This window comes from Rhodotorula toruloides, assembly GCF_000320785.1.
Source record: "Rhodotorula toruloides NP11 unplaced genomic scaffold Scaffold2, whole genome shotgun sequence".
Classification (NCBI taxonomy): domain Eukaryota; kingdom Fungi; phylum Basidiomycota; class Microbotryomycetes; order Sporidiobolales; family Sporidiobolaceae; genus Rhodotorula; species Rhodotorula toruloides.
The window spans coordinates 875,493-899,458 of record NW_015622962.1 but is presented as its reverse complement, the minus strand read 5'-3'; the positions used below and the strand labels follow the sequence as shown (position 1 = coordinate 899,458).

Genomic DNA, 23,966 nt, shown 5'->3' with positions numbered 1-23,966 from the left:
TCCGCATGCGGGCTCAAGTGCTCGGGTCGAACGCCTTGAAAGCCAAGTTCTTGAACCTCTGCCCGTCCTTCTTCTCCTCGTCGTCGGGCTTGGCGCAGCGTTTCCAATCGGCGCGGTCGGGCGCGTGAAGGAGGAGGGCGAGGGTCTCGCTGCGAATCAACAACGCAAGCCATCAGTTTCGTTCATCGCGGAGTGCGTGAAGGGAAGCACAGAGGAAGTTGAGACGCACCGACCGAATTGCAACGAGAACGGCGTCCCGGGCTTCAACCAATGCACCAGACTCTTCCCATCCGGCAAGTCGACCTTGAAGTACTCGGTGCCCTTGCCGTCCTGTTCGGCGCGCGCGTGGAAGGTCGAAGGCTCGGCGATCTCTTCAAAGTCGTAGTTGAATTTGGCGCCTTGCGTGAGGAAGGTCGATTCGGCTTCGGAGGCGAGAGAGGAGGGGATGGGACAGATCTGCGGGCGCGAGGGGAGCGTTAGTGGGGGCATTGGAGGTCTGCGTAAATGCGAGCGAGCTGCACAAGGCGGAACCCTGCAGCTCCCCACAGGCGACGCCTCAAATAACCCCTCACTCACCTGCACATGCGCATGCCCTCCCTTCCCCGCACTCCTCGCAACCTCAAACGCAACCATCTCGGCCCCGAACGACTTGTAGCACTTCTTGAGCGCCTGCTTGTACAGCTCGATTTCTTCGAGGATCGGAGGGGCGAGGTCGGCGGGGATTGAGCGGAGGGTGGGGTAGTGCGCGATCTGCGGCCGTGTGAGCGCGAGTGCGTCAGCGGGATTAAGAGGGCGAGCACCGTACTTCGCGGAAGTCTGACGGAACGAGCGAAACCCTTTCCCGCAAACTCACCGGGATCAACAAGACGTGCCCGCCTCCCGGGACCGGACTCGAGTCGGTCGAGGTGACCTGACCCTTGGGGAGCGTGAGGTAGACCTCGTTCCCGATGCTGGCGATGAGGTGCTTCGTAACCTTCGGGTTCGAGAGGCAGAACCAGCATTCATCGGCTGTGCGTGCCCGACCACCAACAAGAATCCCGGTCAGCTAAACGTCTGCAAGCCGGGAAAGAGGAGGGAGGGACACACGCGAAATCGGCTTGGCGGGACCTTTGTGCGCGCGACTCGCGGCGCGCTCGGCGTCCCTCGCTTCCTTCTCGGGGCAGTCTTGGATCCAGTGACCTTTCTGGTCGCAGATGCGGCAGGTGTAGTGGTCGCTGCAAAAAAGCGCGAGAGGGCGTCAGTTCTGCCCAGGTTCGAGGCGCTAGAACGGAAGCGGTCCCCTGCGCGAAGGGCAGCAACCGCTCCGATTCATGCAGGGTACGAACGCAGACTAACGGCGGCGGTCCCTTTCCCTTCTTCCTCTCCCTCCCCTCCCCTCCCGCTCCATTCTTCCCACCAACGCCCTCAAAAATCCAATTCGGCACGCCCATCTCATTCACATCTTCCTCCGTCACGCCCGCAGGTCTCTTCAGTCCGCGCGGACCGTTCGAGCCTGAGAGAGAGGAGGCGAGTGAGAGGGTGCCGGAGCGGAGGGAGGTGTGGAACGGAGAGGGGGTGGAGGAGGTGGGAGGGGATGGGGAGATGGAGGGGGTGATGGAGAAGGCGTAGAACCACTGCGAGCATTAGGGATCTGAGTCAGTGCGACTCCCACACCCAGCTGTAGCTCGACCCGTCCTGTAAGCCAGAACAGGTCGAGCGCAAGTCGGAGTCCCGCACGCAGAACTCACCCTCTCCTTCGTCTTGTTGCCCATCGCTCCCAGCCCCAGCGCCCTACAATAACTCTTCTCCGCGCTCACGCCCTCCTCGACGGGCCACTCGAGCGCCTCGCGCTCCCAAAAGACGCCGGGCGCATCAAAGAAGTGGTACCTCGCTCGAGCGCGCTTGGCGAGGTCGTCCAGTTCGGGAGCGAAGGGGGTGGATGGGTCGGATGGGGTGAGGGGTTTGGAGGAGAGGAGGGGGAGGGAGGAGGGGCAGAGGTGTGTGAGGAGGAGGTCTATGGGCTTTGGGGGAGGAGGGGGGAGAGACGAGCCGGGTGCGGAGGAAGGGGGCGTGAGAGAGGCGATGAGGGAGGAGAGCTCGGCGTCTGTGATGGGAGAGCCAGAGTCGGAGGAGGGGGAGGTGCCAGAGAGGGTTGCGATGCGGAGACCCGAGGCGAGGGTGAGCAACCCGGCCTTGGCTGTGCGCATCGCGGTTCACACCGTATCAGTCACAGCGTCGTCGTTTGAGGAGCATCCCGGCCGAGTTGAGCTCGTGTGTACGCACGGAGGAAGTTGAGGTTGGCGCAGACCTCGTCGCCCTTGTCCACGCGCTGCTTGACCTGAGGCGGGAGCGGGTCCCTGCCATGTGCTGCGTAGACCTGCACGGGTACGCTGTACTCTCCCCTGACGAGTCGCTCGAGCTGGCTGTCGCGGGATGCGGGTTCGAGATGGGAGAAGAGGTCGAGGGAGAGGACGAGGTCGAAGGCGTGTTTCGCCTGGAGGGTTGCGAGTTTCGTGAAGTAGGCGTCGAGTGAATGCGCTGGCCCTGTGACGAGCACCTTGAGCGGAGCCATGGCGAGCGAGTGGACGACGTCGAGTGATGAGGAGGAGAGAGGGTTGACATCTCTGCTCGAGTAATTCCACAGGGTGTATTAGTGAGTGTAATAGAGTGTAATGTGCAGTACCAGCCAGTCTACACAGTCCAATACTCGGTCCTTGACTCTCTCTCACTCGCTCGCCTCGCACGCGTCGTCGGCGCGCTCGCTCTTCATCGTTGACTTCCACGCTCTCTCGCTCTCGCTGGACTCGTGCACCGTCCAACTCGACTCGACTCGCACGAGCCACTCTCGCAATGGCACTCACTCACAACGCAATCCAGTTGCGCTCGCTCGCCACCCCACCTCCCCTCGACGCGTCCGCTGACATCTCGCTTCCCTCGGCTCGCAGCGCAATGTACGAGTCGCTCGACGACCCCGCAAGCGTGGAACCCGTCTTGCAGGTACTCAGCGTCAAAAAGGTCAACGCGTCCGGCGCAGTGGCCACCGACAGGTACCGGTCAGTCTCGCACACATCTCATCTTCGAAGCTGCTGTCGCTTCAGCTGGGCGGGCTGGGCGACACGAGCTGGCGAAGGGGTTCAGTGAGCTGACACGGTGTCGCACTGCCCGCAGCCTGATCCTCTCGGACGGCGAACACTTTGCCCAGGCCATGCTCACGACGACCCTCAACCACTACGTCTCGGGCGACTCGCCCGAAATCGTCAAGAACACGATCGTCAAGCTGCCCACCTACGCAGTCAATGTCGTCCAGAACCGCCGGTGCGTTCGCCGAACCGTCACTCGCTTCCCTCCCTGTCTTCGAGGAAGTGAGGCTGATGCGAAGAGATGGGGCGCACAGCATCGTCATCATCCTCTCCGTCGAACCCGTCTCCCACCACCCCGAAAAGATCGGCCAGCCCAGCTCGATCGAAACCGCCCTCCAAGGACAACAACCCCAAGCCGACACTTCGATGGCCGACTCTGCTCCTGCTCCCGCTGCGCCTGCGCGCCCGATGGCGGGCAGTAACGCGAGTAAGACGCCTGCTGCGGCGGCGAGGAGGGGGGCTGCGCAGAGGACTGGGCCTGGAGGGGCGAGGGGCGGAGGGAGCTTGAGCGATGCGCCGATTTACCCTATCGAGAGTCTGAGTCCGTATCAGAACAAGTGAGTCTTCGTTCGCTCTCGCACGATGCGAGGAAGCTGATGAGGGGTTTGGTGCGCGAAGGTGGACGATCAAGGCCCGCGTGACGAGCAAGTCGGAGATCCGTCACTGGACGAACCAGCGCGGCGAGGGCAAGCTCTTCAGCGTCAACCTCCTCGACGAGTCTGTGCGTCCCCCTTCCTCCCATTCCCTCTCCTCCCGCTCTCGCTGACACCGCTACGCGGGCAGGGCGAGATTCGCGCGACAGGGTTCAACGAAGCCTGCGACCGCCTCTACCCGATCCTCGAGGAACACAAAGTGTACCGCATCTCGCGCGCGAGGGTCAATATCGCCAAGAAGCAGTTCTCGAACCTCAACAACGAGTACGAGATCACGTTTGAGAACAATACAGAGGTCGAGGCGGTGGATGAGGTGCGTTTACGCGGTGATGTCTCGTTAGTTGGGAAGGGGAGAGACTGATGAGTTGGTGACGGTGGCGATGCGCAGTCGGAGGACAGTTCAGTCCCGAAGGTCCAGTTCAACTTTGTCCAGCTCGCCGACCTGACGTCGGTCGACAAAGACGCGACCTGCGACGTGATCGGCATCGTGCAAGACAACGGCGTCGTTTCCGAAATCACGGCCAAGGCGACACAGAAGCAGATCAAGAAGCGCGAACTCACCCTCGTCGACCGGTCGCAGTATGCGTGCCGCGTCACGCTCTGGGGAAAGCAGGCGGAGAGCTGGAACGAGGTCGATAATGGGATTGTCGCGATCAAGGCGGCCAAGGTCGGGGACTTTGGAGGCAGGAGTCTGAGCGTGTCTGGGCAGTCGACCGTCGTCGTTGACCCCGATATCGAGGAGGCGCACGCTCTTCGCGGATGGTGAGTCGCCCCTTGTTCTCGGCGCTCAAGTGAAGTGACGCTCACGACGCCCTCGCCGCGCAGGTACGACACGCAGGGGCAGAACCAGTCGTTCCACTCGCACTCGAACGCGATGGGCGCCGGCGCCGGTTCCGCCAACGCCTTCAAGCCCGACGCGTTCAAGCCTCTCAAGGACGTCGTCGACGAGAACCTCGGGATGGGCGAGAAGCCCGATTACTTTGCGACGCGCGCGACGGTCACGTACGTCAAGGGCGACAACTTGTCGTACCCTGCTTGCCCGACCGACCGGTGCAACAAGAAGATGGCGCAGGAGGGGGAGAGGCAGTGGAGGTGCGACAAGTGCGAGATGACGTACGAGCAGCCGCAGTACAGGTGCGCCTACTCCATCCCCTTTCCCAAAGAGACGCTGACGGGGAAGGCCGCGCACAGGTACATCATCTCGATGTGCGTCAACGACTACACGTCGCAGATCTGGGTGTCGGGCTTCAACGAGGTCGGGCAGGACCTGTTTGGCAAGACGGCGGACGAGATGCAGGCGCTCAAGGAGGACGACGACCCGGCGTTCCAGTCGACCATCGCCAACGCGATCGGCAAGTGCTACAACCTCAACATCAAGGCCAAGGCCGACTCGTTTGGGGACCAGACGCGCGTCCGGTACCAGATTCAGAAGATTGCGAGGGTCGACTGGGCGCAGGCCGCGAAGACGCTCGCCGAACAGATTGAGAAGTGGTGATTCCATCGCGCCGCATCCCTTCGCTTGTTTCCCACTCGTCCCTTCTCGTTGTATCTTACGTCGTCGTTTTCCTGTACCAACATGCGTCGTCCGCTTGCAAGGCAGTTGTCCTCCAGCCGTTCGCAGCGGTTTCTCGAGGAGCGCCGCCCTCTTTCGCCTCGGCCAGACGACGGAAAGCCTGGCGAGCTCCTTCTCGTCCACTTGCAGCAGAAAGAGCGCCTCACGACAGCGGTTGCCAGGTTGTCCTTCTCCTCCTCGCTTGGGAGTTGGCTCTCGTTCACACGCTTCCGCAACTCTCGTCTTTTGGCTTGTTTACTGGCTCGATCTGCTGCTTGGACTGCGTTCTATCGCCTTCGTAGCGTGTCGACCCGCCCCAAGCGCAGCCATGGCGCCCCTCGCGTCCTCGCCACGAAGCGGCACCACCCTCGCCGCCTCGTTCGCAGCAGCGCTCGCCCTCGTTGCATTGTTCGTATGCACGAGCGCACCACCAGCATTCGCAGCGAAGCTCCAGCCAGCCAAGCGGGACTACGACTCGCACGTGTACTATGTTCTCGAGGTCGACGAGGCGCAGCTTGCGATGGGAGGGCGGACGCCGCATGAGATTGCAGAGGCGCTTGGGGCGGAGCACGTCGAGCAGGTGGGAGAGCTCAAGGGTCACTACTTGATCCGGGCGGAGGCGGGAGAGGTCGACCGAGGCGAGGAGCAGTGGGAACTTGCGGCGACGGCGCAGGCGGTGAATGGGAACGACGTGCGGCGACGGACAGTTAAGGGTGTCGAGGAGGGCAAGCGGGACAAGGTACTCGAGCGGTACGAGCTGCTGCGGAGACGTCTGCCGGGCCCGGCTTCGCACCTTCACGCCAAACGCTCCCTCTCCTCCTCTTCCCGCCTCGTTCGGTCACTCGAGCGCCAACACCCCCGTCAGCGAGTCAAGCGCGACCTTCCCGTCCTTCCCCCTTCCCAACCCTGGTCGACTAAACTCCGCCGACGAGCCTTTCTCCCTCTCCTCGGCGAACGAGACCCGCAACAACCTGGTGTCGGCATCGTCGATGCGACTCTCGGCACAGGCCTGATCGCAGCCATGGCGTCCAAGTTCAAGATCTTCGACCCGCTGTGGTCGAAGCAGTGGCACCTCGTCAACGGAGTCATGCCGGAGAACTCGATCAACGTGACGGGCGTGTGGGAGCAGGGAATCGTCGGGAAGGGCGTCAACGTCGCAATCGTCGACGATGGACTCGACATGCATTCGGACGACCTGGCCGCCAACTTCGTGCGTCTTCCGCTCGAAGCGATTCGCCTGCTCGAGACTGACCTTTGCTTCTGCAGCACGCCGATGGCTCGTGGGACTACAACGACAACACCGCCTTGCCCCAACCTCGCCTCGCCGACGACCAGCACGGCACCCGCTGCGCAGGCGAGATCGCCGCCGTCAAGAACGACGTCTGCGGAGTTGGCGTCGCTCACGGCGCCGGCATCGCCGGCATCCGCATCCTTTCTGCATCCATCTCGGACGCCGATGAAGCCTCGTCGCTTAACTACGGCTACCAAACCAATGACATCTACTCGTGCTCGTGGGGACCGCCTGACGACGGTCGTTCGATGGAGGCGCCTGGCCGGCTGATCGTCCAGGCGATGCTGAACGGCGTCCAGAACGGTCGACAGGGCAAAGGGTCGATCTTCGTCTTTGCGAGCGGCAACGGCGGAGCGGTCGACGATCAGTGCAACTTCGACGGCTACACGAACAGCTTGATGAGCATCACGGTTGGCGCGATCGACCGCAAGGGCCTGCATCCGTTCTACTCGGAGGCGTGCAGCGCCAACATGGTCGTCACCTACTCGTCGGGCAGCGGCGACAACATTGTAAGCGCCGTCCCGCTCGCTTTCCGCAGGCTACCGGCTGATCCTCGTCCTCACCGCAGCACACGACCGACGTCGGCAAGCAGACCTGCACCGACCGCCACGGCGGTACTTCCGCTGCCGCCCCCATCGCCGCCGGCATCTTCGCTCTCGTCCTTGAAGTCCGCCCCGACTTGACCTGGCGCGACATGCAACACCTCTGCGTCCGCACGGCCGTCCAGATCAACCCGAACGACCCCGACTGGCAGATGACGGCTTCCGGACGACCTTACAACCACAAGTACGGGTTCGGCAAGCTGGACGCGTACGCCATCGTCGAGGCCGCCAAGTCGTGGAAGCTTGTCAAGCCGCAAGCGTGGTGGCAGTCTCCGCTGGCCTACGCGGACAAGATCAACACGCACCTCGGCATGCCCATCACGGCGGACGGCGTGACCGCAGAACTCGCCGTCACCACCCAGGACCTCAAGGCGGCTAACCTCGAGAAGCTCGAGCACGTCACCATCACCGTCTTCATCGAGCATCAGCGCCGCGGAGACGTCGAAGTTGAGCTCGTTTCGCCAAAGGGCATGAAGAGCATTCTTGCCCGCCCGCGGCGGTTCGACGAGAGTGCGGAGGGAATGATGGGCTGGGTCTTCATGAGCGTCAAGCACTGGTGCGTCCCGATTTTGCGCTTCTCTCGATAGCTGGCTGACCTGCTCGTGATGCAGGGACGAGGACCCGGTCGGGACCTGGACTTTGCGCGTCCGGGATCGCCAGGACAACCAGAAGTCGGGCACCTTCTACCGCTTCGCGATCCAGCTCTGGGGCTCGGCCATCGATGCCACGCTTGCGAAGCCGTACCAGCTGGCGTTCGAGGACGAAGAGGGCAACGAGGTCGAGCCGGAGCCGGTCGCTTCGACTTCTGTCCCTGCCGTTGCTGTCGGAACAACAGCGACGAACCCTTCGGCGCCGACCAAGACCTACATCAAGCCGACGGCGCACTTGCCGGACGACCACGCCGAGGCGACGGGCGAGGCGCACTCTTCGTTCGGCGATGGCTACCACCAGCCGACTCCGACCGCTCAGCCAGCAGCCGGCAAGGGCGATGAGCTCGACGAGATCGACTACTCGCTTCCGCCTTCATCATCAGCGACGTCGATTTCCGGTTCGCTGTACGACCAGACGCCCGGCTACCTCGCCGGCCTCTCCTCTCTCGTCGGGTCGACGACCTGGCTCTTCGTCGCAGCCGGCACGATTGTCATCTTCATCGCCGGCGCCACGGCATACCTATTCCTCCGCCGTCGCTCGGTGCAACGAGGAGGAGGCGGACGCGGCGGGTACGCCTTCGCTCCCGCGACCGACTTTGAAGACTTTGACGAAGACGACGAGGATCTCGTGCCGATGAGCGCGATGGAGCGGGGCGGCGTGAGCAGGACTGGCGGCGCAAGGACGCGGGACCTCTTCAACGCGTTCGCCCTCAACTCGGATGAGGAGGACGATTCGGGCGACGAGGGACAAGAGCTGGTGCAGCACAAGCGGGAGGCGAGGCGGTCGGCGGAGGAGATAGAGCATGCCGAGCGAGGGCATGTGCGGTTCCAGGACGAGCCGGTGCGTCCCCAACGATTCTTCTCCGCCTTCTCCGACTCCGCTGACCACGCTCTTCCTCCAGGCCGGTACCCCTTTAACGGCAGCCGAGCAGGAGAGGCGAGCGAGGGAGGAGTTCTCTGACTAGTCTCTGCCGCACTCACGGACACTCGCATATACCCTAGACCGGATCCGTACCGCGCACGCTCGCATCCTCTCGCCATCTCAACGCCGCTTCGTATTCCCACGCCAGAAACGCTGTGAGAGAGCCGCGTGCATTGCGTCTGATACGCTCATCCACGAGTAGGCAGCAGGCCCAACCTCGGTCCAGGCTTGACGAGACCTGCCGACGTGCTCTTGAAGTCGCCGAGCGAGCCTGCACCGCTGACCGTCTGTCCGAGCGGGAGAAGTCGGGCGGTTGCACCGATGGCTTTCGCTTTGCCGGCAGCTCCTGTCGAACCTGCTTGAGCCGCAAGCGTCCGGTCGTAAGGAAGGAGAGCGGCGAGGATGGACTGCGTCCGCTGGAGGTACTGGAGCGCCGAGTCGTCAACCCGAGATGCGAGAGAACCCGCGTTGGACGAAACCTGTAGGCGGATTCGGCTAGTTAGCTCAAGCTACGATACCGAAGGAAGGCAGTGGTACGCACGAGTTGCAAAAAGCGTCCCTTCGCGTCCTCCCACTCCCCTTTCGAGCTAGCCGCGCCTTTGTGCGCCGACACGAGCCTTCCGACGAGTGCGAGATCCCACGCGACTTGTGCCGCAACCTCGCGCTTGACCCGCTCGTCCGGCACCTCGCCCTTCTCGAGCGCCTCGGCGAAGTGACCCGCAACATCGCGGGCCTGTTCGGCAAAGGCGGCGAGGAGGGAGACGGCGATTGACGAGTCAGACTGGGTGCGGTGCAGGCCGACGCGGTGGATCGAAGAGGAGAGGGAGCGAAGTGCCGACAGGAGGGCTGAGGAGGGCGACGAAGGGAGAAGCGCATCGTTTTCGCCCGCACTTCGCGAAGCTGTTGGTAACGCAACGTCAGCGGGTGGCGAGCCACCTGCGTGAGGGAACGAACGCACCATCCCAAGCCCACAAAGTCGCGCCAGGCGCTGCAGCAGCGACCGCGTTCATCGACTCTTGCACCTTGCCAACTGCCCGTGCGACCGCTTGCAAACGCCATGTCTCGAGGGATGCGTCCTGAATGGCCGACAGCCGGTCCCGCCAGCTCGAAAGGAAAGGTAGATCTGAGTGGAGTGTATCAGCGTACAGTTGACGGGTCACGCAACCGCTTCAGCTCACCTTGTGACGAGGTACCCGAGAGCAACAAGTCGCGCGTGAAGGTTCGGCTGGACGAAAGAAGGAAGGCAAAGTTGCCGACGAAGAGCGAGTTGCTGACATCTGTACGGCAAGTCTGTCAGCAAACTGCGGAATCTGCTGATGAATCGGTACGCACCGTCCGCAACCTCGGCCAACACTGCGTCGAGCGCATCCGCCACGCCCTTGAGCGTCTCCTCTGCCGCAGACAAGTACTCCCTCCGCAACCTCGCCCGCATCTCACGGTCGTCCTCCGCGCCCTTCACATCCTCTTTCTCGCCAAGCCAGTCCTCAAGGTCCGTCCGGAGATCCCTCGCCGCCTCCTCCAGCTCCGTCAAACCCGTATCAAGTAGTGGACTCCGCCCCTCAACGCGCTTCCCAACTTTGCTCAAGAACGCCTCGAACGGATCCGTGCCAGCCGTCTTGGCCGAGGACGAGCGGGAGGCGTACATCCCGGCGTTGGGGAAGGCGAGAGGCGCATCGAAGAGGAATTTGGCGGTGTCGCGGTCGGCTTCCGAGTCTGGCAGTGCAAGGAGGAGCGTCTGGAGGGATGGCTGGACGCGGGAGACGAGGGCCGAAAGACGCGAGCGGTAGACGTCGGCGAAGAGGGTCTCGATCGTGCCTTCGAGGCGGGACTGCAGGGATTTGGCGACGGAGGTTGAGGATGGCTCGGCTGTCGTGAGGTTGCGGCGGACGGCGAGGCGGATGTGCGAGAGGGGCTTGGCGCCGGCTGAGGAAGACGATGGCGAACCGGGCGCAGGCGAGCAGAGCGTCGAGATCCAGGAACTGATCCCCGAGACGACCCTTTCCACCTCGTGCGAGAGCCACGCATCGAGTTGGCTCGTGACGGCTTGCACTGCATCCGGTGAACCAGTCTGCGAGGCTGTGAGAGTCGGCGAGTAGCGCAGGATCGAGTCCGGGAGGTGCCGCTGGAGAGTCGAGTAGTTCGGGAAGGCGCTGAAGATGGGCGGGACTGGAGATGCCGCATCGCCAGGCTGCTCGACCTGCTGAGGGAGTTGCGCGAGCATACCGTCGCTCGATTCGCCGCCAAAGATGGTCGACACCGCTTCAACCGTGCGAAGGATCAGGCCAAGGACCTGTTCCAGCCTTTCGGTGACGACGGCAGGCGTGAGGGTGTTCGACGAGGTAGACGGCGCGCGGAGGAGTTCGTCGAGGGTGCGGGAACGGGCGTTGAGGAAGGTAGAAAGGGCGGAGGAGGTGGTCGTTTCTTGCAGCATGACGATGGCGGCAACCGTTTGTGCCGTCCGCTGCAAAGATAACGAGTCAGAAGCCGCGGCTGGGACCTGTGAAGGAAGACGACGCACCGAAGCAGGCGCGTCCCAGACCTTCAGATCGCCCAGCGCGTTCCTCAGCACGACTGGTCTCAGAGCCGACAGTATCTCCCACTGCTTCTCAATGATGGGAAAGCTCTCCTGAAGCCGCGGCGGTTCTTCATCCTCATCGTCTCCTTCCGCAGCGGGAGGCGAAAACTCCGACAACTCGCGGTAGACCAGTCGGCCGAGGTCTTCGAGTCGTGCGGCGAGGAGGAAGTCGGAAGAATCGACGAGCGAGTGAACGAGGGAAGGGATGGTGAGGAGCAGGTGGATGGTGAAAGAGAGGGTGGCGGAGGAAGCGAGTGTCCGTTCTTCGGTAGGCGAGTCGGACCGTTGTCGCTTGTTCTGAAGTGTTGGCCGCGGCTTAGTTGGCGTGTCTGCGAGGCCTTGAAAGTCAGCAACGATCTCCGCCCGCCTCGATGAAGCGGACTCACCAGCAACAGCTGAATCCGCTGCGCTCACAGCCGCCTGAACCGTGTCGAGCTTGTCGACGAGCTTCTCGGCCGCGCTTCGCATGCGCACAATCGAGTCGGCGGCAGCAAGGAGGTCGCGATAGCGCTCGCCGACCATCGTCCGTAGCTCTGCCACCTTGGCATTCGCGGCATCGCTGCAGGAGAACAGGTCAATCGCGTCCTTCAATGAGGAAGGCGGCTCTACACACCTCGCCCGCTGCTCAATCTTGCGCACATCTCGCACGCCGAACATGCGAAACACCTCGTCCGGCTCCTCGAGTGCCATCAAGTCGACCTCGTCCGGATTGTTGGTCCTGACAGGCGGCGGGAGCGGCGGCTGTCCCGGCCTCTTCCTCGCATGACCGCGCTTGAACCTCGCCGGTCCACCTGGACTCGCTGTCGTCGCGATTGAGCCAGCCTGGCTCGCTGTAGCCGAGAAGGTGCGAAAGCGGGATGGGGCGAGTGAGTACCCGCTGACCGACTCTGGGGACCGCGCGGAGCTCTGATAGGTTGAGGATCGGAGTGACGCGGCTGGACTGGCGTTGGACAGGCCGCTCAGAGGCGAGAGGACCGAGGGAGGCGGTCGTCGTCGGGACGAGGGAGGTGGGGAGGTGAAGCTCGTCGTACTCGACGACGAGCGCGGTCGCGGGGTTTCTGGCGGTTGCGAAGCCATCTCAGCCAGTGCCCACCGAGCAGCAGCCCTACAAACAAGAGAACGAGTGGGGTTTGAGGGTGTGTGAGGAGCGTGGCAGGCGGAGGCAAGGACTCTCGCTCGCTCACCCTCCTGCACAGCTAGAGAAGGGGCGTACAGCTTACTGGGACACTCTAGACGCTTGTGCAGCCGCGCAGCTCTCGTCCTAGTCTCCTCCCACCGCAGGAGGAGTCCTTCTCGCCTCCTCGACCTGCCTCTCTCTGCTGGATCGTCTCGACTCGACTCCCGGGGCCGTGTGGAGGGTTGCTAGTACATCAGGCGGGCTCAAAAACGGGCTGAGGACAAGGTGCGTTCTTCGCACGCCTCGCAGATACCGCCAACGTCGCTTCTGGCTGACACTCGTTCTTCCCATGGCAGCGTTCTCGCGCGGAAGCCCTCATTTCCGCATGCTACGGATACAGGCGTACACGTCGAGCAGCTCTCCGTGCCTCTGCTTCCTCGAAGCTTGTCCTTGCGTCGAGATGATGGCTTATCCCGCCCCGATAGCCTCGACCGAGCTGGCTCGTCACGGCAAGACCTGCCTGAGGAGCATTCGTTCGCCCACCGTGCTGCCTGAGACCATCTGCGCCCGTCCACGCCAGTCGCACCTGCCCGCGGCGCCAATGAAGCCGCCGCTCAAAACGCCCTTCCGACCTCGCCATTGCGCCTCGGACAATCCAGACGCTCGCTCTCGCTGCGCTGGCAATTCGGATGCCCGATCGGAGCTGCTAGAGGACCTACTGACGAGCTGCTGGCGCTGTCTACAGCAAGATTGACCATCGGCACCTCGTCCGATTCGGCGCTACTTGTCAGACTGGCTTTCGTGCGGCTACATGGCTCGGCCGGCCGCATGCGCTCATCTATACACTCTCACAGTTGTCTGCTACCAGCCACTCTGAGTTGCATGACATCGCGCGGTGGTTCTGAAGCGTCGGTGCGTCCCGCCACGTCCTCCTCCCCCTCGCTTTTTCGCAGCCACTGACGCTGCTCCTCGCGCGCGCAGGACGGCACAAGCAGGAGACGACGCTCAAGAACATATTGCGGTCGCGTAGTCGGGTGCGGAGGGCGACGAGCGGGCTGGAAGCGACGAGATACGCTTGTGACACGAGGTCCAGCAGGGCGCAGCATGTTTTCCGTCGCTGCAAGCTCTCCTTTCGGCTCGATTGCGCCTGCACGGCCTTCTTCAGCCTGTCATTGAGCCTGTCCAATTTGCGACGCGCCCGTAGAGCGAGCGGTTAGCGCTGTGAGCGGTGCGACTGAGCGAGCGAGGCCAGTTCGCTCCTCTCCCTCCTGACCCTCACTCGCTCGCTTCGACCGCTTCTCGCTGCGTTCTCTGGCTTGCGCTTGGCTGCACAGATGCCCAGGGCCTCGTCCATCTCGTCGCAGCCCGCCGAAGCAGCCGCTGGCGAGCCAGACACGAGCAACAACCCCTCGGGAACTCCCACGCCCGACCTCGACGACCTCGACCCGCTCGCGCAGCAAGAGCTCGAAGCTTTCGGGACTGATGCTCTAGACGACTCATTGCCCGCGCCCCCAAAGGACCACAGCGTGTTGCAGCCCGGAGCGGCGGTCGGACAGGACGGGGGTGCAGGGACGAAGAGGTCGCTCGGCGCGGCGGAACCCCTCGCGCGCGCAAAGAGGCCCAAGAACGTCAAGTTCAGGTGTGTCTCGAGGGCTGGACGAAGCGCGAACGAACCAGGCTGACCGCGCCTTGCCCTGACAGCCCTGCAAAGACGGGCAAGCAACTCGCTCGCCGTGCGGCCGCACCAGGCTCGACGCAGGGCGACGTTCAGCTTGTACGTACTCTCACTGTCCTCGCGCACGTCGTGAGGTGTGCAGCTTCGAGCGAGAAGACTGACACGACCCTCGATTGCCGTCCAGCCCAACAACGACTTCTGCGATTCGTGCGGCGGCAAGGGCCACTTCTTGTGCTGCGAGGGCGGCTGCCTCCGCTCCTTCCACTTCTCGTGCTTGGAGCCGCCTCTCGAGATTGACGAGGTGCCGGACGAGAGCTGGTTCTGCAAGGCGTGTCGCGCGGCAGCGGTGAGTCGCTGCTTTCCCTCCCTGCGTTACCCGAGACGTCTTTTGCAGGACTCGTACCGGGCAGTGCGCGAAATTCCATGACGTGACTGACGAAGCTCCCCTCTGTCAGCACCCGCCTCCGAAGCCTCGCGCCGGCTTTTTCACCGACCTGATCTATGAGGTCGAGACGAAGAACCCGAAGCAGTTCTCGCTGCCGAACGAGATCAAGAACTTCCTCAGGAATGGTATGTTGCGCTGCCAAGCTATCCCGCTGCTCAGCTCGGGTACTTACGCTTTGAGCCAGTCGCGACGGGCACGAATGGGGAATTCATCGACTCGGTCGAGCATCGCCCGCCTTCCAAGATCACGTACGTTTCTCTCGCAGCTCGAAGCCGGCGACGAGGAAAGAGTTGCTGACTCGCCGAATCGAGCAGGGGCCGCGCGATTGGCCAGGAAGACCGCGACGGCTACCGCCTCAAGGACAAGAACGGCCGGCCCATCATCTGCTACAACTGCGACGAGGCGGCTTCGGCAGTCAAGCGGCGGCGGATCATCTCGTGCGACTTCTGCGACCAGAGTTGGCATCTCGACTGTCTCGACCCGCCGATGACGGGCATGCCTCCGCCTACTCGCAAGTGGATGTGCCCGCTCCACACCGACCACATTGTTCCGAAGCGGCGGCAGACGAAGACGACGCAGACGATCACGGTCGACCAGCCGTACCGCTCGAACAACGGCGACATCATCGTCATGCCCTCACGCGATCCTGCGCCGCGCGAAGAGATCGAGGAGATGACGCTCAACCGCGTGCGGTATCAGATTCCCGAGCGACACGTCATCCTCGATTTCTGGGGACGCTTGACGGGTCAGAAAGTCGCGCCTTCCTCGTCGAAGAAGGCCGGCAAGGCGCCTCGAAAACGGTCGGCAGTCTCGGGGTACGATAGCGGCGACTTGTCCCCTCTCAGCGACCTCACTTCGTCCGACGACGACTCGGAGTCTGAGGGCGACGCGCGCAGGAAGAAGGTCTCGTCTGCCTCGCCGAACCCGCTCGACAACCTCGCTCTCCTCGCCGAAGTCCGCTATATCGACTTGCTCAACCAGCAGCAGTCAACGACGAACGGCTCGCCCGGCAAGGACAAGGGCAAGGCGGTTGCGCGCGATGTCCCCTCCCCTCTCCCCAACTCGACCCAGCGTCGCGGTCCTCGTCCTTCGGCTCCTGTTTCCACTACCGCCGCATCGACTTCCAAGCGTCCAGCAGCAGCTGCACCCGGCGGTACGCCCAGCGGCCCGTCCCGCTCGCGAGGCGGCTCACCCAGCCTGTCACCTGCACCGAAAGCAACCGAGCTCGTCGTCACATCGAAGGAAGACTTGCAGGCGCTGATGCGGGTGCGGAAGTTGAGCAAGGCGAAGGAAGGGTCGGACACGGATGGCTGGAAGGCGGCGTTGTTCGGGTTCTTGGACGGCGAGCCGATCTTGGTGAGTGCTTGCTCTCACGCTTCCTCAAGAGTAACGATTGACTCGGCTTTCTTGACTTGCAGCCGAAGCTCGAGTTCCTGAAGGCCGACTCGACACCTTGGCGGCGACCTTGGGAGCAAGGTGGTGCCGGCGGACCCGGGCAGAAGAAGCCTGGTCACGCAGGGTCGCCTTCCTTTTCGCCTTTCCCTTCTCCCGCCGCCAATGCTGCGACTCAGCGCGACCCTCTCTCAACTGCAGCGCCTGTTCCTACCGCCTCGGCAATCGCACCTGTATCGACTCCCCCAGCTTCTGCCGCCGACGCCGCGCCTACCTTTGCTGCACCTGCAACGAGCGCGCCTGCGCCCGCAGAGCCAGAGAATGCCGACACGCCCGCGACGCCGTCCGAGTCTTCCCTTCCCTTCGGCCTTCCCGCCTCCTCCGATGCCATGGGTACGCCAGCAGTACCCGCGCCGACCGGCGATGCGCATGTCTTGCCGAAGCAGGAGGAGCAGCAGGCGTCGCTTGCGCCGGGCGAGGTCAAGGCGGAAGTAGGAATGGACGCGATGGAGGTCGACGAGGCATCAGCGCCAGCGGAGGTCAAGGCGAACGGGTTCGAGAAGGAGGCGGCTTGAGAAGTGGGCAGTCGAAGTCGTGTTGTACTAAGTTACTGTACGGCGTCCGCCGAGTTAGCGCAATCTGAATCGCGAGTTGGCTATCGCGACGAGGCGCCTCGTTGAACCGCAAAGACTGGAGAGAACGATTGCATAGACTTCGTTGCGGACCTAGCTACATGTGCGAGATAAGGCTACAAGAGTGGGTTGATCGCTCACTTCAGCGCCGGCGACAGCGGGACGACCTTGAAAGCAGTAGGAAATGCCGCGACGCTTCCTTCCGACGACCGCCGCGGCGAACGGAGGAGTGGGAGCTGCGTCGTGCTTGGCGAGACGGAGCCGGCGCTGCCGATGCGAGTTTGACGGGTCGCAGGCGAGGTGAGTCTGCGCGGCGAGTTGCGCGAGGGGTTCGCCTGCTTCGTGAAGTCGAACGAGGCGAGTTCTTCCGCCGTCTCGTCGTCCATGCCGCCGCGCTTGATCGTCGGAAGGGGCTGGTACAGGCTCACCTTGCTGTAGGCGCCGAAGCCGGAGCGTACGCTGCTGTACTCTCGCGAGCTGAACGACGTCGACGAGCCCGTCGAGCCGTGCGAATCCTGCTGGCGCATGGCCGAGCTTGCTGCTTCAAGTTCGAGCGGTCCTGAGACGACGGGACGAGGCTTGTTCGACGGGCGTCGCTTGTCGGCGGCAGGAGAACCGCGAGGCGTGATTGAGACGGGCCGCCGAGGACGGTCCTCGCTCGACGACAGCTTGGGCGACTTGGCGAGCGCTCCGAAGAGCTTGTTCGCCAGGCCTTTGGCTGGCTTAACGGTTCCGAACGCTTTGCTGGACGACGACGAACCCTTCGTGTCGCTGTCGAGCATCCCGGTCGAGTAGCCACTCCACCGCGAGTCGTAGCTGCCTGCTCGAGGGCGTGCAGGAGGCTCTTCGTTGAGCAAAACCTCGAGGAACGATTCGGGGCCGAAGTCGGATTCTTCGAAGCGAGAGCGAGGGTCGCGAGGCTCGAAGGCGCGGCGAGGACGACTGCCGAGAGACCGAAACGGCTTGCGGTAGCGAGCCATCTCGTCGTCCGTCTCGCTGTCGCGTCCCGAGAGTCCTGCCGACGACTCCGACTCGCTGTTGTAGCTGAGGGTCGGAGCAAACGAAATCGTCTTGGTCTCTTCCGGTGGTGGCCAAACGGCAGCTGCGCCTGAGGGAGGCGAGCGGGCCGTCGAGAGTCGCCGCTCATCAAAACGCACTTTGGACGAGTGCGTTGACTGGCGATGAGCAGCCACTGAAGGCGCTCCCGCCATGTGCAACCTTGACGGAAGAGGCGGCGAGTCGTCTTTGCCGACGCCAGACAAACGGCGCACAACTCGCGAAAGGCGATGCGAGCTGTCCCCAACAGTCGGGTCGAGTTGCGATAGACGTTGGCTCCGTCGAGCGAAGGCGGCAGACGAGCGAGCTGCGCCACTCCTAATCACAATAGGCTTGCGCCTCGTCGCCATCGAGTGTCTCTTTTCTCCATCGCTCGAGCCGAATGCCGGCGAAGCAGGCGAATCGCTCCGCGAGGACGTTTCCGTCAGGTAGCCAGAAGCGGCATGTGCGGCCGCGACGTCAAGCGAAGGTCGACCAAAGTCCGACTCTTCCGCCGCCGAGTCGCTAGCGAACCCGCCTGTCCAGTGCTCGTCGTACTTCGTACGCTTCGTCGAAGCTTGGAAGGTCTCGCGACGGGAAACGCCGGACGACTTGCGCGAAGCAGGACTGCGGATGGTTGAGGGCGAAGAGGCGATGATTGAGACGATGGGCGCTTGCGAGACGGGCGACAAGCCGATGGTGCTCGCTTCTTGTGCAGTCGTCGGACGAGAGAGCGGGACCGGGACCATGCGTGGCGAGCTGGGCAGCGGCTTGTCGCGTTCGGGCGAGGTCGGCTTCGCCGTCTCGAGGCCGTCCGTCTCGCTGACAGCCGGAAGAGGCGCGCTGCCTCGCCGAGACCACGTCCTGTCGAACTCGACGCCGTTGTTGCCAAGCGGGCTGCCATCACTGTCGATTCGCAAGCCGTCCTTCTCGTCGCTCCAAACGCTCGAGACGGGACTCTCGTCTGTCGAGCCGCTCAGACGAGCGCGAGACGAAGCTGTAGTCCTTGTGGTCTGACTGCTGGTCGTGTCTTCGCTCGCGGACCGGTTGCGCGACAAGGGAAGGCGAGGAGAAGAGACGGAAGATGCGACCGAGTCGCGCTTTGGCGGCAGGACTGGCGAAACGACGGATGTCGGACGGCTGTTGAGCGAGGAGGAGGAATCGATGTAACCCATCGAACGTCGTCGGATTGCTGCTGGAGAGCGAGCGGAAGGTGCGAGGTGGGCGCGAGTTGGCGACATGATGCGCGGCGGGGTTGCGATTGTAAGCGAGCCACTGCGAGAGCGACCGCCTTGCTCGCTTCCCGTCAGCGAGCCGCGACGTCGACCGGGAGAGACGGCAGACGAGGTGGTGAGAGGCGTGTGGACCGTTCGAGCGGGAGTGAGGACGAGCGGCTTGGGGTGCCGAGGGCGGTTGGGCGAGGTCGGAGAAGCGATCCTCGCTGCTTGAGGTGCGTCAAAAGATTGCGTCGAGATGCGCGGGACAGCCGAGTACCGCCGCGTGAGGAGCTTGACGGCCGCTTCGGAAGGATGGATAGAGAGCGAGTGCCGGGCTGTCGAAATGCGCGCCGCTTCGAGCTGGAGCGCAGCTCGCTGCTGCAGCAAGGTCGCCTGCTCCTCAAAAGCGGATCGAGGCGAAAAGCCAGTTACCGCATCGAGAGGCGAAGTTTGCGGCGTCACGTCGAGCGAACCGACTTTGGGCGTGAGACTCGCTGCTGCAAGCTCTTTCTCGGAGGGCGGCGTGTCGGGCAAGATGGGTGAGCGGGCGAAATTGACGGGCAGAGCTGCGTGAGGGTGGACGGTGTCAACTGGTGAAGAATCGGGCTGACGCGGAGGAGACCTACGAGGCAGGGCAGGCTCGTCAAATGCGTCTTCGTCCTCTGCCTCGAACTCCTCCCAAGCGTCCTCGTACACAGTCTCGCCCGTTGTAAGCATTGAGTCGAAGGTCACGACGCTCAGCCGGTTGTTGTCGCTCGAGAGCCGTACGTCGCGGCGGGATGAACCGGCAGGGAGATCTGTCGAGTCTGAGACATCGAGACACATCAGTCTGTAGACCCTGTCGCGCAGGACGAAAGAAGGACGCACCTTGCGAAGATGGCGCAGACGTCTCGCCTCGGTTCCGCAACAGGTCCTCCACCGACGCAGCATCATTCGCCAGTCTCTCATCCTCTTCTAAAGGTGACGTCCCTTCAAGCTGCCTCAGACTGCGCTCAATCTCTGCCTGCATCCTCGCCCTCTCGCCGTCCTCTTCCCACACGACTTCCCGCGCCTGTCCCTTACACCCAGCGATCGTCGCAACGCTCGTCGAGCTCATGCTGGATGTCGACTTCCCCATCGGGGGCGCAGGAGAGGGTTGGGCGGGGAAGACGAGGCGAGACGAGGTCGGGTGTTCCGCCGTGAATGGAGGCATGACGAGGACGTCGCCTCGAGGCTGAAGGACCGCCGCCATGCCAGATCACCCTCGAAAGACTCGTGTGAGATCCGCCGCGACCTGGTCGAAGAGGCTGAGAACGGCGGGAAGGAAGGCGGTTCGTGCGGCGGCGGCGAGTGATGCGGCGCTGGCGGTGTTGCAAGGCGAGACGAGTCGCTTGTCGCTGGACAAGAGACGCAAAAGACGCAGAGAGCGTACGAGGCGGAGTTGACGGCGAGCTGGGAAGTAGTCGGCAGCAGGCTGGGAAAGCGAACTCGACGCGATCCGAGGAAGCAAGCGACGGTCGAGGCCTTGGCCGTGGAACGCGCTCGTCGTCGTCGTGCGCGGATGGGGCGGGCGGGAAGAGGAGAAGCGCGGTGAGCAGCGCAAGGACGAGGACAGGACCACGCAGGACGAGCACCAGCCATGCACCCAGATCACTCCCAGCAGCAGCTGCCTCCCTCGACGTCGCCCTCTCCTCCTGGAGTCGACCGCGAAGCTGATCTCGACAAAAGCGGAAGGACGGCGAGCTGTTCATCAAGCTTGCTGGAGATTGCCCGGAGCATGCGATAGCCACGAGCGGCAGGTCTCCAACCCAGCGGGAACACGGCGCGAGAAGCAGGAGACGAGCCAAGCGCGCGGAGGAGGATGCGAAGAGGCGCTCCGTCACTGCGCTCCCGTACACGCTCTCTTACCGACTCTGGAGCAATGACGACAAGCTTGAGAAGCTCTCGCTGGCGGTGCAAAGAAGCGATAGAACGAGTGGGTTGCAGAACAGGGATAGAGAACGCTACGCTCAGTATCCCGCGCCGCTGCGGTAGGAGTCGCGCCTCTCCGAGCGAGCCCTCGAGGCGCGCGACGCCGAGCGAGCGAGCTGCATGTCGGCCATGGCCGAGTCGAGCTCGCGAGCGCTCATGCTCGCCCTCCTCGACGAGCCCATGCCTCCGCCGCCGCGACGCGAGTAGCGGTCCTCGACCTCCGAGTCGCTCGACTCGACGCCAGCGCCGGCACCGTCGGCGTACATGCTGCCCCTGCGCGATCCAGCGCGCGACGACGAGCGACGAGCGCCTCCGCCGCGGGACGAGTAACCCGCGTCCTCGTCGGCGTAGAAGCCAGCGGCGTCACGGCGACGGCTGCTGCTGCGTCCGGCGCCGCCCTCGTAGCCCGAGTACGAGCGGCTCATGCCGCCCGAGCGCGAGGTCGAGCCGCGGCCGCTAGTGTAGCGTCCGAGGTAGTCCTCAGCGTCCGAGCCCTCCGAGTCGTCGGCGGCGCGGATCGAGGCGTACTGCGTAGCGGGAGGGACGCGTATCGTCAGTCAGGCGTTCAGCGGAAGAGAGAAAGACGGTAGAAAGAGCAGGAGAGGCGTCGAGACTGACCTTGTCCTCGTCGAAGAGGTGCGACTGGTTGACGTCGAAGACGACGGTGACGGGCCAGAAGCTGCGAACATAGCATCGTCGTCAGCATGCTGATGGTAGTGGGCAACGCGAGAACGACGTGGAGGACGCTGAACGAGAGGGAAGGGCAGTGCCCAATGGCGACGATGAGGTACAGGGGGAGGAGGACGCACCCAGGGTGAGAGACGGTGTAGTGGACGGTACCATCCGCCTCGTCCTCGCTACCGATCGGCGTCCATCCAGACGTCTCGCAACCCTTCGGGGTGACAAGGGCCTGGCGAGGACGGGGCAAGGTCGCGACTTGGATATGGATGAACGGGTCGGCGACAGGGTCCTCGTTGAAGAACTGGACCGTCGAGCGGTGAACCTTCTTGATGCCGGCTCGCCCGCAAAATTCCTCGGAGTGCGCAGCGAACTGCATCTTGGTGAGAGCGTGCTGGAAGCGCGCGGTGATGCGAGCCTCGGAGGTGTCGAGACGCTGAAGGTAGCCAGCGGCCTCGAGGCCAGCGAGGAAAGCGGGCCTGCGGAACGAGCGAGGTCAGGCAGGGATGAGAGAGAGAGAGAGAGAGGAGGTTCGAGGCGACTCACTCCGAGAAGGGGTCGTCGTTGAGAGCAGCAGGGCCAGACATCGTAACGTGCGAGAGAGAAGAGCTCGTCGAGTGGCGAAGAGGTAGCGAGTGAAGGAAGGAGAGAGGGAGCGAGCGAAAGAGCGACTTTATAGCGCACCAGCCGGAGGGTCCGCGGACCTGTCCAAGTCCACGGAGGCCGTGGAGCGGTCGGAGAATCCGAGACACGATGTCGAACGAGCGGGGCGAGCCAAGAAAAGCGAGCGACGAGAAAAGCGGTGCGGAGGCGGAAAGGAGGAGGAGGAGGGCAGACGGAGTCGCGCAGACCAAGCGCAGGCAGTCGCTTGGCGATATGGCGAATACTCAGGCATCTCTGCACGAAACGTCAGATTGTGAAGACCAGCGATCGGACGCACTCAGCGAGGCCACTACGAACTGAGTCTCGATTTCTTATTCCTGTCTTCCCTGCGTCTCGTCTAGTACTCGTCGTCTCCGTCCATGTGCTTCATGAAAACGCGCTGAGGGGCCGGCTTCGCAGCCATGACGAGCGAGTCGACCTCGTCCTGCGTGAGTTCGGGAAGAGCGCCGGCGGCGAGTTGTCTGCGGAGACGGCATGTCAGCTCTTCTCCTCCAAGCAGCAGGTAGTTACGCACTCCTTCATCCGCCAGTCCTTTCCGCTCGTCGTGATGACGATCGCGCCGCGCTGCGCCGCAAGACGCAGGAGGACCTGGCTAGGCTCGACCTTGTCCTTCCCAGCGCGCTCTGAAACCGCCTTCGTGACCTTGGTCAGCGCTTCCTCGAAGCCAGGGTTCGACAGCTTGGTGAGAGGCGAAGTCGGGCCGTATGCCTCGAGAGCGATCTGCTTCTTCTTCACTGCTCAAGGAGGAGTTGGGAAGGAGGGTCAATGTCTGTCTGCAAGTATCGAGGTTTGCTTAACGTACTGTACTGGTACAGCTCTTCACCAGCCTCGTACATGAAGGGGTGGAACTCGATCTGGAGAGGGAGCACGATGAGCTAAAAGACGGAAGAAGGAGGGAGAAAGGCGACGCACCTGGTTGACGGCCGGCGGATGCTTGAGGTCGGGAATGCTGTAGATCTTCTCGAGGTCGCGGACGCGGAAGTTAGAGACACCGATGGACTTGGCGCGCCCCGAGTCCTTGATAGCCTCCATATGTTTCCAAGCGGCTGCGATGCTCGGGTATCCAGGCTTCGGAAAATCGTACGGCCAGTGAATCAAGTAGAGGTCGACATGTGAGAGACCCAGCTTCTTGAGGGACTCGTCGAACGAAGACTGCGAGGGGCAGTCAGTGGGGCGAGAGCAACGAAAGGGAGAGGCTGGCTCACGGGGATGTCGGCCAACCCAGCGCCGGCCTTAGTCGTCACTGCGTGAGTTGAGGAGCGTCAGTTCTGCGCTTTGAAGAGAGGAGTTGCTGTGCGCACCGAACAACTCCTCGCGAGGAACGCCTGATTGCGCAATCGCCTTTCCGAGCGAGCCCTCGTTCTGCAAGGTGGACGGTCAGTTGAGCCACAGGCCTTCCCACGCCACGCAGCCAGCTTACGCGGTAGCTCTCTGCGCCATCAAGGTGACGGAAGCCCACGGCAATGGCGGTCTTGATCGTCTCGACGAGTCCGTCGTCGTCCTTGCCAAAGTGTGCAGTCCCAATGCCGAAAGCGATGCCGGGGACCTTGTTGCCGTCGCTGAGAGAGTGGGTGGAGAAGCTGGACATGGTCCGCGTGTTCGTCGAGGGGGAGAGCGAGCGTGCGATTGCGAGGAGGCGAGCGGAAGCCAGAGTGAGCGAGCGGGGCTGCGGCGCGGGCTCGAGTTGGTCAGGCAGGGTCAGATGCCAGTACTGAAGCGGTACTCGCTCAGTTTGTTCTCTGCGAACCCCTTTGAAGCTGGGAGCGAGGAGGAGGAGGAGGAGGAGCAAGTGGAGGAG

General features: G+C 63.2%; 8 protein-coding genes across 8 annotated transcripts; 3 read left to right on the top strand and 5 right to left on the bottom strand.

The window, feature by feature from the left end:
* Positions 1 to 13: 13 nt before the first annotated feature.
* Positions 14 to 2,551, bottom strand: RHTO_03039 (nucleus protein; the record flags this gene model as incomplete). Its single annotated transcript, XM_016416711.1, has 8 exons — positions 14 to 149; positions 230 to 456; positions 577 to 750; positions 854 to 1,008; positions 1,087 to 1,214; positions 1,336 to 1,613; positions 1,728 to 2,176; positions 2,263 to 2,551. 8 exons carry the CDS (start codon positions 2,549 to 2,551, stop codon positions 14 to 16), a joined length of 1,836 nt encoding a protein of 611 aa, XP_016276430.1.
* A 278-nt stretch (positions 2,552 to 2,829) lies between these two features.
* On the top strand, positions 2,830 to 5,267 carry RHTO_03038 (replication factor A1; the record flags this gene model as incomplete). The annotated part of the gene is made up of 9 exons (XM_016416710.1): positions 2,830 to 2,855; positions 2,925 to 3,032; positions 3,148 to 3,294; positions 3,374 to 3,676; positions 3,738 to 3,840; positions 3,903 to 4,085; positions 4,161 to 4,534; positions 4,598 to 4,906; positions 4,964 to 5,267. 9 exons carry the CDS (start codon positions 2,830 to 2,832, stop codon positions 5,265 to 5,267), a joined length of 1,857 nt encoding a protein of 618 aa, XP_016276429.1.
* A 385-nt stretch (positions 5,268 to 5,652) lies between these two features.
* On the top strand, positions 5,653 to 8,832 carry RHTO_03037 (kexin; the record flags this gene model as incomplete). The annotated part of the gene is made up of 5 exons (XM_016416709.1): positions 5,653 to 6,534; positions 6,591 to 7,124; positions 7,184 to 7,773; positions 7,829 to 8,708; positions 8,770 to 8,832. 5 exons carry the CDS (start codon positions 5,653 to 5,655, stop codon positions 8,830 to 8,832), a joined length of 2,949 nt encoding a protein of 982 aa, XP_016276428.1.
* A 145-nt stretch (positions 8,833 to 8,977) lies between these two features.
* Positions 8,978 to 12,441, bottom strand: RHTO_03036 (Vps51/Vps67 family protein; the record flags this gene model as incomplete). The annotated part of the gene is made up of 8 exons (XM_016416708.1): positions 8,978 to 9,268; positions 9,331 to 9,689; positions 9,748 to 9,912; positions 9,968 to 10,066; positions 10,122 to 11,250; positions 11,308 to 11,693; positions 11,751 to 11,923; positions 11,978 to 12,441. 8 exons carry the CDS (start codon positions 12,439 to 12,441, stop codon positions 8,978 to 8,980), a joined length of 3,066 nt encoding a protein of 1,021 aa, XP_016276427.1.
* A 1,374-nt stretch (positions 12,442 to 13,815) lies between these two features.
* RHTO_03035 (zinc finger, PHD-type protein) lies at positions 13,816 to 16,568 on the top strand (the record flags this gene model as incomplete). Its single annotated transcript, XM_016416707.1, has 7 exons — positions 13,816 to 14,120; positions 14,183 to 14,255; positions 14,341 to 14,502; positions 14,612 to 14,726; positions 14,786 to 14,849; positions 14,916 to 15,957; positions 16,020 to 16,568. 7 exons carry the CDS (start codon positions 13,816 to 13,818, stop codon positions 16,566 to 16,568), a joined length of 2,310 nt encoding a protein of 769 aa, XP_016276426.1.
* Positions 16,569 to 16,762: 194 nt separating this feature from the next.
* On the bottom strand, positions 16,763 to 20,108 carry RHTO_03034 (uncharacterized protein; the record flags this gene model as incomplete). The annotated part of the gene is made up of 3 exons (XM_016416706.1): positions 16,763 to 19,443; positions 19,504 to 19,674; positions 19,745 to 20,108. 3 exons carry the CDS (start codon positions 20,106 to 20,108, stop codon positions 16,763 to 16,765), a joined length of 3,216 nt encoding a protein of 1,071 aa, XP_016276425.1.
* Positions 20,109 to 20,865: 757 nt separating this feature from the next.
* On the bottom strand, positions 20,866 to 22,092 carry RHTO_03033 (uncharacterized protein; the record flags this gene model as incomplete). Its single annotated transcript, XM_016416705.1, has 4 exons — positions 20,866 to 21,354; positions 21,446 to 21,506; positions 21,637 to 21,984; positions 22,052 to 22,092. 4 exons carry the CDS (start codon positions 22,090 to 22,092, stop codon positions 20,866 to 20,868), a joined length of 939 nt encoding a protein of 312 aa, XP_016276424.1.
* Positions 22,093 to 22,505: 413 nt separating this feature from the next.
* RHTO_03032 (indole-3-acetaldehyde reductase (NADPH)) lies at positions 22,506 to 23,756 on the bottom strand (the record flags this gene model as incomplete). The annotated part of the gene is made up of 7 exons (XM_016416704.1): positions 22,506 to 22,629; positions 22,683 to 22,902; positions 22,971 to 23,022; positions 23,081 to 23,320; positions 23,374 to 23,411; positions 23,470 to 23,530; positions 23,589 to 23,756. 7 exons carry the CDS (start codon positions 23,754 to 23,756, stop codon positions 22,506 to 22,508), a joined length of 903 nt encoding a protein of 300 aa, XP_016276423.1.
* Positions 23,757 to 23,966: the final 210 nt, after the last annotated feature.